This window comes from Aspergillus nidulans, chromosome I (assembly GCF_000011425.1).
Source record: "Aspergillus nidulans FGSC A4 chromosome I".
Classification (NCBI taxonomy): Eukaryota; Fungi; Ascomycota; class Eurotiomycetes; order Eurotiales; family Aspergillaceae; genus Aspergillus; species Aspergillus nidulans.
This window is the reverse complement of record NC_066257.1, coordinates 3,161,806-3,179,226: the sequence shown is the minus strand read 5'-3', so window position 1 is coordinate 3,179,226 and position 17,421 is coordinate 3,161,806. Positions and strand designations below refer to the sequence as shown.

General features: G+C 49.1%; 3 protein-coding genes across 3 annotated transcripts, besides 1 other annotated feature; 2 read left to right on the top strand and 1 right to left on the bottom strand.

Annotated features, from left to right (window-relative positions):
* Positions 1-17,421: part of a sequence feature (contig 1.113 1..316066(1)) that runs on past the window's edge.
* On the top strand, positions 4,879-7,697 carry ANIA_06804 (uncharacterized protein). Its single transcript, XM_659316.2, has 10 exons — positions 4,879-5,107; positions 5,162-5,538; positions 5,598-5,854; positions 5,901-6,281; positions 6,347-6,504; positions 6,554-6,651; positions 6,712-6,845; positions 6,900-6,959; positions 7,023-7,115; positions 7,166-7,697. Exons 1-10 carry the CDS (start codon positions 4,970-4,972, stop codon positions 7,327-7,329), a joined length of 1,860 nt encoding a protein of 619 aa, XP_664408.1. The 5' UTR covers positions 4,879-4,969; the 3' UTR covers positions 7,330-7,697.
* Positions 7,904-10,936, bottom strand: ANIA_06803 (WD40 repeat domain-containing protein; the record flags this gene model as incomplete). The annotated part of the gene is made up of 4 exons (XM_659315.1): positions 7,904-7,959; positions 8,203-8,313; positions 8,605-10,179; positions 10,306-10,936. The coding sequence occupies 4 exons, from the start codon at positions 10,934-10,936 to the stop codon at positions 7,904-7,906; spliced, it is 2,373 nt and encodes a 790-aa protein (XP_664407.1).
* ANIA_06802 (uncharacterized protein) lies at positions 12,060-14,121 on the top strand (the record flags this gene model as incomplete). Its single annotated transcript, XM_659314.1, has 4 exons — positions 12,060-12,141; positions 12,181-12,301; positions 12,565-12,641; positions 13,100-14,121. 4 exons carry the CDS (start codon positions 12,060-12,062, stop codon positions 14,119-14,121), a joined length of 1,302 nt encoding a protein of 433 aa, XP_664406.1.

Here is a 17,421-nt window from a genome sequence, read left to right as displayed (position 1 = left end):
AGCTAGTTGAAAATAATACTGCCTACACCCGTTACAGTAGTTGACACTTACCGATGATGTCTGTATTCTCGCACGAAAGAAAAACTACATAGAATTTACATGCTTTAATATGTCGTGTATAGCGCAGCCTGCTAGTCTAAAATATATGGAGTTGAGCATTGGGTCTCGATGGGTAGTTCCTGCACATAGGATTTGACCCTAGTAAAATGAAGTTATGCACCCCCAAATCAAGTCATCAAAACCGCTTGTTGCCTCTGGAAAACAGAGCCCTGCAATAGCTGGGATATATGTACACCGAACCTGGTACGTCTTCTGAGTAGAGCGCCTTGCAAAGTCTCACATTAAGCATTAAATGAAAATGCATGAGCTGTCCCTTTGCTCTGTCATAAAGACCTGATAACAGGGTAGTGTGGTAGCCGAAAATACGCATGTGAAAGTAGCATGGTTGGCCTTCAGCCTAGGATCAATGGCTGGCACATCGCTTGTGTTGCCTTCATTAGGTCCTACAACAGGGGTCTCTTTATCAAGACAAGCTTGTTTAGAGCATATTCTCCCGGCGTAGACTTAATTCTGAATTCCTTACGGACCCTAAAACTTGCGCCTTTAGCGCCCCTCAAATATCGAGCGGTCAATAGTGAGCACCTACTTCATGATATTAGCGGACGGGTTTAAGTAATGTGCGTTAAATGCTTAGTATGGTTTGTTTCTTTACAACCAACGGCCACTTCAGCGTGCCAGCGCCGTGCTCCAGAAGCCCCCACATCTTCCAGATTCGATACAGATGGTTGACAGTGATGCCTTTAGCGCATGTCTGGCTCTGCCTGGTCAACAATTACACCTAGTTCTGGGTTGCTGCTTTCAATAACAGAATTTTTATTGATTCAAGAATGCCCAACAACCAGGATCTCAGCAGCACTGATGTATCGAAGTAATCTGTGCTATCATTCATCCATCCTCGATAAAAACCAGAGCATTTCTAAAGAAGAAAATATATGCTAGTACTACTATTTTTAGGATTAGAATAAGCGTGGAATCAAGAATCATAAACTTCTGGCACATTCATCTCAGAGTATATTATCCTCCAGCTTTATTTGCTGGGAGTACGGTGCAAGACACACAATTTACGAGGCCTAAAGGCTCTATTGGCCAGTTGACTGCGGCTCTAGGTCAGCGAGAACATGTGCTCATGGTCTGATCACTTAGGCCGAAAAGGATAGAGCAGAAGTCTAGGCTGGCAAGCCCGGATACTAATGATCTGGGTAGTGAATCCCGTGCGTAGGCTCAATAGCATAGCACTAGAGACGCTAGACCTTGCACTTCTGACTGGAGTGATTAAAAAACGCCAGTCGTACCACCAGCACGTGGAAGGACTCTCAACTGGAGTCTACATCAGCTGCAAAACCCAAATGGTTGTCTATGCAGTTGTGCAGCTTTCAGATTATCTAAAGGTGCTTTAATACAATCTCTATATCATTGCCTTAAAATTTTAAGTCTTCTGTGATTGACTTTAGTGTATCCTCATTATTAGTGGGACCTGGTGTAGAACTTCCAAATTGCATTGATACAGCCTTCATTTCCTGCCTTATAGTACTATTCTAGAGTACTTTCACCAGGTTCTTCTATAACATAGCTTATTAGTCTTTGTCTTTCTCCTTGCCACATGTTTTGCTCGTGACAGCTCATGCTATTTAACAGATTTTGCTGCGCTGTCTCCCAGCACCGTTCTTATCTGAGGCCTGGAAGGTAAGATACTAGGTCAAAGGATCTACCTAGTTCCAGTTGAAATAGCACGGAAGAAAGTATGAATGTCTAGGATAATACCTTATATATTTCCCGGACTATAGGTTATTCCATATCACAGCACGTTTGCACTGGATAAAATGGAAATACCTCAACGCCATGTGTTTTGCGTTTCATAGTCATCTGATGCACTAGATATGCAAGGGATGTAAGCTCCAGTGCGTCAAACCAAGTGCGCTTATGGTTAACAAGTATTGCAGAGATTCCCACGTGTCAAGTAATAAAACATTTTTTTTGGCAAGCCAAGTAGAGGTAGTGCTATGGACAGCAAGACTGAATATCAAGTCTATTACATTTAACGCCATAGCTGTGTCTCCTCAATGGGTTGATGCTGGATATAAGGAATACATAACTGTCTAACCTCGACCTCTCCTCGGAGCCATTGGCTGGAGAGCGCGTTGAGACCTCAGGAACGGGAATAGAACCTTTCTTCGCATTCTTCGCATTGAAGTCCGTTGACTGAGTCGGTGGCTCTATGTAAACCATCAGCATCGTTCGATCTGTACCTGCGGAAAAGCCTGAGTCGGACGGTGTAGCAGCCGACCAGGAGAACAGTTGCCTTCCTATCTATGCAGAGCATCTCTCGAGACGACATTATCTACGCTTTGTGAACATTATTGCTGAAGCGAGGCCCAGCCAGGTCGAGCAGGGTGTGATCTATATGAGGTAATGGAGGAAATGCATGGCCATAATATCCTAATTACAACCTACAAAGTAGAACCAAGATATATACAGATCCTCAGCTACTTCGATACTTCCGGGCGTCCTGAAAAGTAGCATATATTTAGGCCTGCGTATAGGTATCCTGCGTGACGACTGAGACCCAACTTCAGAGATTGTGATCGTCTACGCTTGAATATAGTTAATACATTTAATACTGAAGTAGGACCGAACAACCTTAATGACGTAGATGTCCGCCGCAAAACCCAACTAAACCGGCTAAACTGGCTGCCTATTCAATATCCATATATTAAATCAATATATTAAATGGTGGCGTATCGATTGTCGGCGGGATTCGGCCCAGTCAGCCGCTTGCGGAGGTGGCGTCAAGGGGATTACTCCGGAGTATATCATATTAACGAAGAGACCTCCCCAGAGTTTGGCGTTAATACTCCATGGCGTCACGATCCTACACCGTGACCAGGTGCCCGATGCTTATTCTCTGCGGATGTGTTGAGGGTTCATTAGCTTGCCTAGGTGAGACCGCAGTGCTACATCAGTAATCTTGGTTCGTCTTGGCCCGACTGATCTTGGACGGATCTAGGACTGATCTTGGAACGGCTTTCCAACAGATTTCCGAATGGCTCGACAGTTCCGGATAAATACTGCACACGGATCGCATGGACTCGCTTGGACTCGCTTGGATTGACTGGGCGGTATGTAGACGGACAGAAACGGAAGGGACAATCAAGGCTGGCGTGCGGTCGGGACTCGCGTGGCTGCCATGCCTGCTGGCCATGCCTTCTTGACAGCGTGCAGTGTACCAGAGAACTCCATACATACCGTATGTGGAATTCTTGCGTAGCCGTCCGTTTCAGGTTACTCAAGTTGAGGTTCATTACGTTTTTCTTTTTCATTATTGCTTTTTTTCTTTAAATTATGGTTCTCTGGGAATCGAATAGCTTCCACAGTCTCCACAAGCGGATTATTCCGAACTTTCGCGTCTTGGGTGACCCTTGCATACAACGTGGCCATGCGACGAGTCACAACCTTAACAGAAACTTTACGGAAACTCTGTTTGCGGGAATTTCTCGGCCCAGACTATATCCAGTGGGGCCAAGAGCGAGGATCAAGATGCGACGAGAAGGCTGACTGTTGACGGCGTTGCCGAGTTCTCTGGCATGTGAGTCATGTGAGCGATGGGCGAGAGCGCCGCAAGCATCTACTCAGAGTAATCCGTCATTAATCGTACCATGAGTCGTACCATAAGCCGTACCAAAATCTGTCATAATCTGTCGTAATTCGTAAAATCGGCACTCGGCTAGCGAGCGTTGAGGGCGGGCGTCGAAGGACGAAGGATTTAATGAAGGATGAGGTTGAAGGCACATGATCAGCGCAGTTGTTCCCCGCATTAGGATGGGACGACTCTGGAGTACTCTGACAAGAGAGACGAAGATACGCCAAGAGACAGAGCAGGGTTACATTAACTAGTCCTGTTTGGTCTAGCCCGAGTCTCTCCAGATTCCCCGCCCATTATTTTGCTTCTCCATACTCTTTTGGCCCCCGGCCAAGTACCCGGCATTCTTGGCCGGGTCCCGCCACATGGTAGACAGCAGATAAACATTCTCCGAAGTAGTACAGATTTGACGGTCATCAGGGCGCCAATACTGCCAAGGCAGCTATCCTGATGTTCCCAGATGGACATCCGGTCCGATGACCGGTGCCAGCGTATATCCAGGCTGGGTCAGTCGGCAATACGAGGGTAAGCGGATGAGGACGAAGGATCCGCCCAGCGACGCCCAAGACGCACTAAGCAAAAACCTTGGGGCAGTCAGAATCCCACTCTGTCTCGTCTTGTGCGATGCTTACCACGGCTTCTCTGGCCTTGACTTGCGGCGGCCAGCCAATCGCAGGCCACCCCAAGCCTGGGCTTGGGGTCGGCCTGGAGTCTGGGGTTCTGGGGAGTCCGGGGCCGTCAAGGTGAAGACACCGTAAAATGTCGGCATCCATGGGAACTCGGGACTGTTGCATTGGGATCGCGCGGCGAGGCCAGGCAGCCTGGCCTCGCCGTCTCGCCGTCCGGATGCGCACGGCTGAAACCCGAATCTCACCCCGGCCTGCTCCAGATGCGCTATGGGCGCCTCCCATGGGACGGCCTCACGCCACACGGCACAGGAGCATTAAGGCTCTGGGAAGTGAAGCCATTCAGTGGTCTTCACTCGTTTGCTCCGGTGGGCAACCGGCCATTTCCACCAATCAATTCTCGGCGCCGTCCCAGGCTGTGCCCCAATCAGCCCCGTCGTTGCTTTTCTTTGTGCATGCGAGCTTTCGAATTGGGCCAGGCGCGGGGGATACGGCATTAATATCTGTTTGATGCTCATCCCAGGGGCCGGCTGGAGCGTTTTTGTTCTCTCCTTGTCCGTCGTCCCTCATCCCTCTACCCCCCCAAACCGCAGACTCCTGAACGCCGTTATCGTCCCCTTGTTGTTATCTGGCCAACTCCATCGCCATGGACAAAAAGGTGGCCTCTGACGCTTCGGCGACTCACGAGGAGGTGCCATACGTGGTCCCGGCTACGAAAGCTTTGCAAGCTGACTCAGCACGCCGTGGATCGACCGCCGTCAACATCATCCAGAACCCTCTCCAGGTGAGTCCGGGGCGCTGAATGTAGACCGGGCCTGATACTGATGGTACACTGTAGAATGTTTCCCGAGAGCAGGCTGTCTACGACGCCCGCGTGTTCGCCCAGACCCACGGGATGGACGAGCACGCCGACGTTTTTGGTCGAGCTGCGCTCGTCGCGCGCGATCCAGACAACTTCTTAACCATCCCCGAACTCAGTGAGGAGGAACGGACCGCGCTTCAGTACGAGAAAGACCACAAATGGCACGGGCCCAGGATGCTTTGGTACTCGATTGGTCTGTGTGCCATTGGAGCTGCCACACAGGGCTGGGATCAGACCGGGTCCAACGGGGCCAACCTGCAGTTCCACGATGAGTTCAACATTGCCGGTGAAGGGCGAGATGAATGGATCGTCGGCCTTGTCAACTCGATCATCTTTCTGACTGCTGGACTGATGTATGAAATTTTTTTCTTTTGGGCAAGAAAAGAAAAATAGCTTGACTGACACTGTCCAGTGGCGCTTTCATTGTCGACCCCCTCAACCACTACCTTGGTCGTCGCGGAGAGATCTTCGTGACTGCTCTGTGCTTGACGGCCACGCCCATCGGTTCGGCCTTTACACACTCCTGGCAAGCTCTGTTCGCGGCTCGCTTCATCATGGGCATCGGCATTGGTGCGAAGAACGCAACGGTCCCCATCTTCTCCGCTGAAATGGCCCCTCATCGAATCCGTGGTGCTCTCGTCATGTTCTGGCAGCTCTGGGTCGTCGCAGGTAAGACCTCCCTGCGGCAGGTTTGTAGATTGTTCTGACCTTGCAGGCATTTTCCTTGGTCTCATCGCCAACGTTGCCGTCAAAGACACTGGCCGGATCGCCTGGCGACTCCAGCTCGGTTCGGCATTCATCCCATCTTTTATTCTCGGTGCCGGTATCTACTTCTGCCCCGAGTCGCCTCGTTGGTTGATGAAGCACGGCCGCTACGCCGAGGGCTTCCGGTCAATGTGCCGCCTGCGAGCCCATCCCATTATCGGCGCCAGAGATTACTACTACTCGTACGTGATCTACCAGGAGGAGATCAAGGAGGCCCGCGGCGCTGGCTACTTCCGCCGTATGTGGGATTGCTTCTCGATCCCGCGAATCCGACGCGCCAACTACGGTGCTTCCACCGTCATGATCGCCCAGCAGATGTGCGGAATTAACAGTGAGTTGTTTCGTCCCAGCCATATAACCACAGTTCTACCATCAGAATCTCTAACTGGGTTGTAGTTATCTCCTTTTACAGCTCCAGTATCTTCAAAGATGCCGGATACACTGATTCGGAGGCGCTGTACGCGTCTCTCGGTTACGGTGCGGTCCAGGTTCTCGCTACCATCCCGACGCTGTTCCTTATCGACACCAAAGGTCGACGGACCCTATGTTTGATTGTGAGCAGTCCTGCCTGGCAAGTGATACCCGTAGCTAATTGGATCCTAGACCTTCCCCGGCATGTGCATATTCCTGCTCGCTGCCGGCCTTTCTTTGCTCGTCCCTGACAGCGCTAGCACCTCGGCGCAGCTGGGGCCAGTCGTGCTGTACGTTTGCCTCATCGCTCGGAGTCGAGAACAACCTCCTCTAACTTACCTTCTTTCTAGGTTCGTCTATCTGTTCACCATTATGTACTCGTTAGGCGAGGGACCCGTCGCGTTCCAGTACTCCGCTGAGGTCTTCCCGACCGTCCAGCGTGAGCAGGGCATGGCCTGGGCCGTCTGCATCAACAACACCTTCGGTAAGCACCAATCACTTGATCATTGAGACACGTATTCTTTCTAACCCTGTCCAGCCGGTATTCTTAGTCTGACCTTCCCACGTATGAGAACCGTTATGACACCAACCGGCGCCTGTAAGTGACCATCTGTACCCGCCCACCATACTTGTCTGTGGCTAACCGGCCTTCACCGTCTAGTTGGGTTCTACGCGGGCCTCAACCTGATAGCCTGGGTCATGATATTCTGTTTCGTTCGTGAAACTAAACAGCTCACGCTGGAAGAACTGGACCGTAAGTGACCAACCAAGCCATCAATGCAGCTCACCACTAACACCCCACAGAGGTCTTCTCCGTTCCAACAAAGGAATTCCTCAAGCACGAAACAACTGTGTGGCTGCCGTACTTTATCAGGCGCCACATCTTCCGCCAGGATATCCCCAAGCCGCCAGCGATTATCGCGACTGCCGATGAGAAGCGCGGAAGCAGTAACTCGGTTGATGCTTGATGTCTAAACTAATTCAGCCGTGCATAATTGGATATGGGTAATGAGTATGAAAGGCGTAATATGGAATGTGAGGAGGGGTGTTTTTGTCTTGTCTTGGACCTCATTGCGCGCGTACCCTGTTTCCGGACAAAGGGGATTGGACGCTCGTTGAATAATAGCACTTGCAGTGCTTGGAATGGAAGTATCGAAAGGTGTGGTTACAATAATAATTAAGGAATCATCTGGCTGAGCGGGTAATGGTGCTGCCTGATCCATGCATGTCTACCTGCTCCTTTACGCAGTCCGGCGCCGGCAGTAGAAGGGCCTGGCAACTCCGCTGCACTCAGTCCTATGGTTTTTAGCAGTATGCGATTTCGCAGTATTTGATGCTTCTATCATAGTAAAGTAAATCTCAAGTTGCAACAGCTGTTCAACTAGCAACCTTAGGACCTGGTTTTTCGACGAGCCTTGCGTACTCTGGTCCGTGCTTGATCCCTACTGTTGACGAATATTATTAGCACTTGCCTGTCAGTATAATATATAGGTACATCGTCTTTTTGGGGCTAAAATTTTGGCCTATGAACTGCGGTTATATTTATGCTGGTATCTCGTTGCTGAAGATGTCGTCTTCCGCTGCTTCCTGTGTATAATCTAGTATAAATTCTGTATTGCTTTTCTATGATTCTATATAAATTATGATCTTGAAGAGTTCATGTATGCATGTACGGTCCTGCATCTCCTGCCCGACTTTTTACAGTATGAACTCTTGTGCGGTGCATCACTCAAAACCAGCTTACTTGAGTACAACAGGCTGCAATGCTCAGGAGGTTCAACTCTACGAGGAGTGGGAACAAACAGATGCACCCAAATTATTCTTCTATCCCTGATACTCACAACACTTCCACACCCGTAGCCAAATAAGCATATTAAGCTGAATCTGGTTAGTAACTGGAATGGCGAGTATTTTGATTTTGGTGAAAAAGAAAGCTTCGACTATACCTGTACCTGTAACCAATATCATGGTACAGCATATGTGTGGCTATCACCGTGCTCGTTACCCAGTCTGCAGTCTAGAACCCTAAAAAGACTCGCGCGGGGGATCTGCTGAATTATACAGAAAACACTCTCCCCAGGGCCGCCTTTCGCAAAGAGATTTGGAAACGAAGGGTACAAAGGTGGGAGTAGGAAGATGCAGATAAAACACTAGCAAAGCTAACTAAAACTAGTTTAACCAGAGGAATGTCAAGGCTCCTGACTGATGACCAAGGATCACTTTATTTTCTCTAGCAACCGCACATGATGCCCGGTACCGTGGTGGAAGCCAAACCAAGCGCTGTCCATTTCTCTCTATCCATTTCTCATGCACGAATATTGACTTGTTTGGGAAGTAAGAGGCTTGAACACCCAAGAGAAGCAAACCACGATCAGAGTTCAGACAACATCCATCAGCTGAGAACCACATGGCTTTTGGTATAACGTTCAGGTAATGTATTTGCTTTCCAGCGCCGGTGGTCGCGTCCCAGAGCCGGATGGTCTTGTCATTAGACGCAGATGCGACTATCTGCCCGTCAGGTGAGAAGGCCACTGCCTTGACGTTGCCTTTGTGGCCCTCAAGCGTCTGCTTCTCAGCACCAGTGGCCGTGTCCCAAAGCCGGACGGTCCAGTCATTAGAAGCAGATGCAACTATTTGGCCGTCAGGTGAAAAGGCCACTGCATTGACCCAGTCTTTATGACCTTCAAGTATGTGCTTCTCAGCACTGGTAGCCACGTCCCAGAGCCGAATGGTCCAGTCATCAGAAGCGGATGCAACTCTCTGCCCGTCAGGTGAAAAGGCCACTGCATTGACCCAGTCTTTATGACCTTTAAGTATGTGCTTCTCAGCACCGGTGGCCGCATCCCAGAGCCGGGTAGTCCGGTCATCAGAAGCAGACGCGACAACCTGTCCGTCAGGTGAGAAGGCCACTGAATTAACCCAATCTCTGTGGCCCTCAAGTGTGTACTTCTCAGCACCAGTAGCCGCATCCCAGAGCCGGATAGTTCCGTCATCAGAAGCAGATGCAACTATCTGCCCGTCAGGCGAGAAAACCACGGAGTTGACCGAGTGTTTGTGGCCCTCAAGTGTCTGTATACATGGATCCCAGGACTCCTGCATTATATATGCCTTTTCTATAAAATCAGACCGCTGGTTCCAGTAGATTCTTTTACCTAAGCTTTCTTGGGGACAGAAGATAAGCGCGGCACTGTATATCTGGAGAGGTGTTTCTTGAATTATCACAGCATTGGCAGTTGCAAATCTCTCAGCCTCTTTAAATATAGCCTGATTCTCGCTCTGACAAGCTGAAAGCTTCTTAAGACTTATGATTCCGTGCCGGAGCTCTCCAGTAAGGCCAAGACTCTCCAACCAGTGGAGGAGATGTCGCTCAAAGAAGCCGGATACCTGGCAATCCAATGCTTCGGGCAATCCCAGGGGCCTTAACTTGAGGAAATGGTCCAACCAGTATGTGCAACTGTATCGAAGGTCGAAGAGCGGGTCAGGATCTGGTCGGTGAGCCGCTATTTCAGGAACTAAAAGTCCAGGATTATTGAGATAGTAAATATCGCGTTTGAGTTTATTTGAAAGAGCTTCCCTGGACTGGCTATACATTTGGTGGTGAATTTCTGAGTGTTTTGGCAGGATGCTAGTCGTATACTCGCTGTCGAGAAAGTCCTTAGCTGACTGGTGAATCAGATAGATATATCCATTTCGGACTGTGAGGAATGACCCGCACAAACCAACCGCTCTCTCCACATCTTTTTCCTTGTGCCTGCCAGTCAAGTGGCGCATCTCAGATATATGCAGTGGGCGGTAGGCGAGAACAGCCATTGATAGAACTGTCATACAGATGTCACGGCGTCGATGTTCAAGTCCATTTATTTGGTTTATTATTTTCTTATAGACGCCGATAAGATCTTTTGGGATGGCTACCAGGGCGTCAAGAATTTCCTCTTCAAACTCACATTTGCGAAGTCCTTCGACAACCAAAGCCACCCACAAGAATGTCCCATCAGACTTTCGGTTCAACTGGTCTTTGACATGTTTCAAGATTTCTTCATCGGCAAGAATCCGGAGACCCTCTATTTCGTGGTTTATATAGGTCTCAATTGCGTGAGAAATGTGGCCCGCGTTAAGCTCAAGATTCAGCAGTTTGGCCCCATGGTAGGAGTCTAAGATCCGTTCAAAGTGACCCATGCTACGGCTAGAGATGATCCATTTGACCCGAGCGGGTGACATGGATACTGTCTTCGTAATGAATTTGAGCAGGTTTTCCAAGTTGACTTGACACTCATCAAGGGCATCAACAAGAAGGTGTACAGGATATTGTTGTACTTGTTCAATCATAGTTTCGAAAATAGCGAACAGGCTGTAAAAAGCATTTGGACCTTCGAACAGGCTTTGGCCTTCTGTGTTGTATTTTTGGCGCAGGTATAAGATCAGGTGTGGCTGCTGGATGATCAGCATGTATATTAATCCCCGCAGGACAGCCGTGGCATTGTTTAGTTTCAGATCAGTTCCCTGACAGAAGAAGTAGGCAGGCAACTTAGAAGATCCAAGCTTTAACAGCTCCTTGACGATACCAATCATAAGCATGGTTTTACCCTTCCCAGCATCCCTTGATCCAAAGGAGCTGGCTCCCTGAATTATTTAACCATGTTTGATATTCGGCAGTCTCCGAGATCCACCGAAATGAGTCGTCAAGCAAACCACCCTTTGTATCCTCAATACGTCTTCGGTCACTATCAGGATGGCTCAGGAGTAGATTTTGCAGGCATTGTCGGTCCTAACTGGTAAACTCTAGCGGTGAGTTAGCGCTGTTTAAGCGCCGTTGGGGGTGGCAACGTAGGAAAGCTATCACACACCATAATTTAACCCTGCTGCAGCCGTCACATTAATACAATAAACAAAAGAGATAACAAAGATCTAGCATAGGTAGCTGCTATTATCAAAGGAAGTCATTAACTACATACTCTCCTCAAACAGTTGGCAGACCTTCTGTTTCGCTTCAGTGACGAGTATTTTCAATCTGCCCTTCACAATGCTGTATTCTTCTTGGCTTCTGCTTTCGTACTTCACAAGATCTGAATAGTCTGTATTAAGAGGGATGTTGTCCTCTTTATGTGTTGCAGTAAGCCCTAGACTGGTCGCGGATTTTTCTGTAACCATAAACGTCTTGGGACCATTTTTTGCCATGGTTCCATCGGGCTAGAGCTGCATCGCGATCATTAGTATCATCCAGTTCTACCATAATAACCATCCTACCTGTACAGTGGCGCTGTGTTTACATTCAAAGAACAATACCACTCAGTACTGATCTGTACAACACCGGGCGAAGTGGTCTGAAATTCTCTTCAGAAATGGAGACGGTTCCGAGTCATGGTCAACGACCAAGTCTTGTATTAGCCGTCTGTTTGGCTGAGCTTGAACAATACTGTATAGCTGCTCATTTCGCAATCCAAGATTTAGAACACCAAAGAGCAGCAATCCATAGCACGATTTAGAGACAGCAAGGTTTTCCTGGTCATCAGATTTCTCGTGCGCACGAACTAGTGCCTGCCATGCGAGAAGAGTTAGCTGTCTGTCAAGGGGCAAGCTGAAAAGCTGTACCTCTTTGATCAGTAAACCCCCTAAGCTATGACCAATGAATATTATTGGACGGTGACGAGCCTGGGCGAGGTCAGCCATAGTCCTTCAGCAGCCACAAGAGTCTCATACAATGTCTGAACGAAAAGCCTTGACTGACTCCAGAAAACGGCTGCCTAGGTCTTCGATTGATTCTTTGGCATCATTGTCCAGAAGTGAGGTGTCATAACCGTAAAGTAATACTCAAATATTAGGCACATCATCAGGCAGGAAGTCCCGGAGCCAGACGCGATTGCTGCTGGGTGACTTCCAGGAACCGATTGCATGGCTCCCAAGCCCGGGGACAGCGATTACACTGGATTTTAAGGAGCATGTGTAAGCGCTGTAGCATTTTTTTTGTTTTTCTGACTGGAAGACTTACTCGACCTCTGCCGTCGGGGCTTCATAGAGCGGCGTGATTCCGTAGAATTTAAGATCAAACTCATATTGAATACGGGGATTCGCTTGCTGTAATTTCCTTAAGAGATCATTCGGTGGGATTGGAGTATCAAAGGTGGCAGTTGCACAAGCCGTCTTCTGATCCCTTGGTACTATTGAGAGTTGTGTAATGGAGGTTGCATAATCATTATTTGTTGAAGTTCTTTCAAGTACGCATTGAAGCTCGCTTTCCAAAGCCTTCTTCGTCTTCTCGATTGGAATCTGTTCGATACGCAATGTAATGGCTCACTTATGTTGCGATGTCCTCTTTGGCAACCGCCACAGAAGTCTCTGCCACCAAATAGTGAAGACTAGGGCGAGGAAAGCACCTATTAGTAGCACGCTCCCGTGTAGCTCAGCCATGTGTCCATTCTTGACGGTCACACAGAATTCAGGCCGAATCTGAAGAAAGAGAAATGGTCAGAAATTACTGACAATCTATTTGGAGCCGCAAGTGGCAACAGTCAGCAGGGGAGACCTGATGCTTACTCTGTACGACCTCTGGAGCGGGGTTGGCTTTCACCTGCAGAGATGTGGCAGCAGATGATTCGACGCATTTCAGAGCCTCATAATATGCGTAGCATACTATGCTCAAAAACCCATTCTTCTTATTTTCAGTTTTGGATCAGGCTCATCTGCTGTGTGAAATTCTAACGATTCTTGGACGAACTGAAGAGTACTGTATCTCTATTTTAGGTATAAAGCCTCTTGCTCACTCGATACAGATGGCCGCTTCCAAGCAAATTCGAGTGACTGAGCCACCATTTCCTGTTACAGATCAGCTGAGCGCAGATTTAGACGCCGGCTGTCTTACCAAACAATACCTGCAGAGCTATCCGTTGGTACAACTCCAGGACCAATGTGGGTTGTTGGACTTTCTCGAGAGGGAGTACTGCTCAACCGAATTAGACCAGGTGGCTGATAAACTCTGGTGGATGTCAAAGCAAGACTGCGGAAATATCTCCCCCCTTCATCGGCAATATGTAAAGGGGCGAACTATCACTGTGACCGAGGACCCCAAATTACACCTTGTATGGATACATAATCGAATCTTCATGAAACCTCTCCCTCGATATATCACATCACACGTTTTTTGGCGAGATTATCTTCGCGATGATGTGAAAGGCCTAGCTCGAGATCGTTATAGACGTGTTCGCCGGGCAGCTCTAGGCTTCCTCAGGACATACCTATACCTTGTGAGGTCAGAATCCGATTTCTATATTGCACAAGAACCCAGTTTGCACCTTATTGCAAAAGACGTCACGTGGGAACAGTTTTGCAACTTTGCAAGGCACCTTACGAAGATATCTAACAAAGATGTTTCCGGCCGCTACGCTTACGGCGAGATCAGACTGACGAGACTGAATTTCTACGCACCGCTGCTTTTAAGGAAGTGGAATTTCCAACGCGTGCAATACCAGTACGGGGAATATTTTGCTCGTTTCTATGGTCCGATATTATTTGTAGCCGGAACTGTCTCGATCTTGCTTAGTGGTCTACAGGTTACCATTGCAATTCAGGGAATGGAACCTGCATTGTACGATCGTGCGTCACTTGCTGTCACTTTCTGGTTCAGTGCAGTAGTAATGCTCTGCTTCTGCAGTATTCTTGTGGTACTGTTCTTTACCTTGGTCTATAAAGTTGTGAAGGAGTGGAACTATGCTATTCGGGACCGCCTAAGGCTCCTTGAGGAAGGACGAACCGAATCCTCCAAATGAATGGTTGTGGACAGAGAGATAGTTCGTTAGCCGATGTGAGCCCTTGATTAAATGTATCTAGCAGTTTTATTCGATTTCGAGGTAGCGAAATATAAGAGTTGCAGAAAGCGGTACACGTGTTGCTGCAGAAGAGAGAACTAGTCGATCCCCTGCGTGGAATTCTATTAACAAGCTTCTGCCAGCCAGACTTACATTTGAGCTAGGGTATCAAAGACAGCAATACTACCACATCAAAAAGCCATATAGGGGGCTACACATCGATTAGCCGGTTAGTCATCGAATGTTGGAAAGCTTTCCTCAAGAAGACGGTCACATAGCGCATCAAGCATTAGAGCAAAGATGCTTGTTTAGCCGGCACGAACAAGACGTGGTCTACCGGGCAGTGCAATATGTATAATCGCAACTTTTGCGAAGCATGGTGACATGCTGCGCATTCTAGATGGCAGTCTGGGTAACCCGTGTGTTGTTTGCTACGTATGTTATGGCCAACCATCCTAAGCCTTGAGGGTCAAGAACCCTAATTCCAGAGCCCTAGTGTTCTTGTAAACAGTTAAGTCTATATTTCCGGCTGAGACCGGTTTGTGAATGGTACCACGTTAGGCAGAAATTTGGAACAGTACCGTACAGTAACAGCTAAAGATGCACCCGGCTTAGCTATTACGGTGCCTCCTTATTCGCAAGATCATTATAATTTCACCTTGCAACTAATGTCAAGATGGTACTACAAATCCGTTCGTCTGTTAAAACGTGAAAGGGGCTTTCGACTCGGACTGTGCCGTTTCTTCAAGTTCATCCTGGGAGCTGCCCAGGATCTGAAACTGTCCTACAGGAAGAGTCGGGTTGGATCGATGGTGGGAACCGACACTATCCATCCGACTCAGCCAGAGTTAGGTCTCTATCTTTGCGAGGCCAACTAGCAGTAGGTAGACTGCTATTACGAGGGCGAGACGACGGAGTAAAATAGACTGGGTAGATCAGAGGTTCGGCTGCTGAAATTCCATGTCAGGTCCAGACCCAGAGGCACGCCTGGCTTTGCAAGACCGGCATTTCGTGCGTATCTTTTAACGAGTCATTATCGTTGTTGAGGAACCGCGGGTTACTGTGGAGTGGTGGACTGCTGGTCCGAGCATCAGGCTCGAGCCCCAGCCCAGCCTCGTTCTATGAAGCTCCGAGACAGCAGGCTGGGGAAGAGGTCGGAATCTTCTACCGTTGACGTCGGCTGAGACGTCATGCATGCAGAGTGCTAATACATAGCTAGGGCTATAGTACGAGATGACCATTACCGGGATTAAACGGCGATGCTAATTCGGAACGAGCAGGTACAGACGCAGCAGATCTCATTAGAGTCACGGTCAGCTCCTAAATGGCGAGGCAAGTCAACTATTAGGCATCCTTAACCTGTTCGTGGCTGGTAGTGCTGGTCTAGAGCACGGAGTACGCGTACCTGAAAATCAGGTACCTTGGCACTTGTTCGTCGCGCGCAGGCAGCCATCATGCCACTGCGTGGACGGTGAGTAATTTAGTTGTAGATACTGACGAGTGCGACTGGCTTCGCCTGGGCTTTCCATTGTCTATAAAATCGTGGAACGAGCCTCCGAGCCGGATGCGGAAACTTATTGCGGCTGCGCAGACATCGAGTCAGTTACGTAGTCGCCTCTAGCCTTCCACAGCACATTATTCAAGTCATGAGATAACTTCGATAAAATCCGCTCCAGCCACCTGTTGACAGTGTCAGAGCCGGCTTCCATGGCCCTGACCAACCATACCGCGGGTATTGTCTGCCACTGGGGCCCGCCACGCAAGCCGAATCGTCAGCGTCCACAAAAGCTTTTAGGTGGAGACGTTGATGGATCGATCTCAGTCTTCAACTCGGTGCACTTGACAGCCCGGCGAATCGGAGTCGGAGATAATTACTCTACATACAAACGTATACACTGAGACTATAGTCAATGGACTGTGAGGTGGATTCCGGAGCCAGATGTGAGAAAGTTTACCCACCATTGGGAGATGGCTCCGGTCATATATAAGTACAGCAGAACCAGGCAGCACTCATAATCGGACAATTGGTTTCATTTTCCAGGACAATCTTCTATTTACGATACTATGAGGTTTAATTTGAGATGGACAGCCGTTGCGGCGGCAGCAGCGATTCAGTCGTGCCTTGCGCAGACATATACTGATTGTGACCCAACAGAGGGTATGGGCCCCCTCAACACCAGCACTGGACTGTACTTACAAATGATTGTCGATACGTAGAGACCTGTCCAGCAGATACCGGCCTCGCGCAATGGAGCTTCACGACCGACTTCACGTCCGGCGACTCGGCCTTTGACGGCTGGAACGTGACGTCTGGCACTGTACCGAGCACCTCGCTCGGCGCTGCATTTACGATAAACGAGCAGGGAGATGCCCCGACCATCGAGACAGAATTCTACATCTTTTTCGGCTATGTCGAGGTCAAGATGCGCGCTGCTAATGGGACAGGAATCATCAGTACTGCGATCTTGGAAAGTGATGACCTGGATGAGATTGACTGGGTATTTCTCCCCTTCTCGAGTTCGAGTACAAGTCACCATGAGGTACATGGACCGGCGATGAGATGATGCTAATTTGGTGTGCCTAGGAGCAAATCAGCACATTTGACAACCAAATCACCACAAACTACTTTGGCAAGGGCAATACGACCTCCTACGACCGTGCCACCACCGTCTCGGTCAGCAATCCGAGCACCGAGTTTCATACCTACGGTGTCTCCTGGACAGCCTCCAAGACAGAATGGTACGTCGATGGTACTCTTGTCCGCACTCTCAACTACGCAGATGCCGTTGACGGCACCAATTATCCGCAGACGCCCATGCGCGTGCGCATCGGCATATGGGCCGGCGGGGACCCCAACAACTCAGAGGGCACAATTGAGTGGGCTGGAGGCGAGACTGACTATACGGCTGGGCCGTTCACGATGTATGTCGACAGTGTCAGTATCATCAACTATAACCCGGCCGAGAGTTATACCTGGACGGATATGACGGGAGACTATACGAGCATCCAAGCTAGCAATGGCACAGACGGCACGTCTTCAGGTACGGCATCCACTCTCATCTCCACTCCTACTCCCTCCACGCGTCCGGCGTCGACGTTTGTAGCGCCTTCGACCACAACCGTGCACTCGAGCCAGACGTTCACTCCAACCTCAATCCCCTGTCCCACCACTAGTTCTAGTTCCGCGCTCATTCCGATTCCTGAAGCCACAAGCACGATCTCAACATCGACCTCGAGTACATCCTCTCCGGCTTCCTTTAG

Coding starts and splice junctions, on each gene's coding strand:
- ANIA_06804 (XM_659316.2), top strand. CDS start 4,970: ATGGACAAAAAGGTGGCCTCTGACGCTTCGGCGACTCACGAGGAGGTG. Junction 5,539..5,597: donor TTTCTGACTGCTGGACTGAT/GTATGAAATTTT, acceptor GACACTGTCCAG/TGGCGCTTTCATTGTCGACC. Junction 6,652..6,711: donor CAGCTGGGGCCAGTCGTGCT/GTACGTTTGCCT, acceptor CCTTCTTTCTAG/GTTCGTCTATCTGTTCACCA.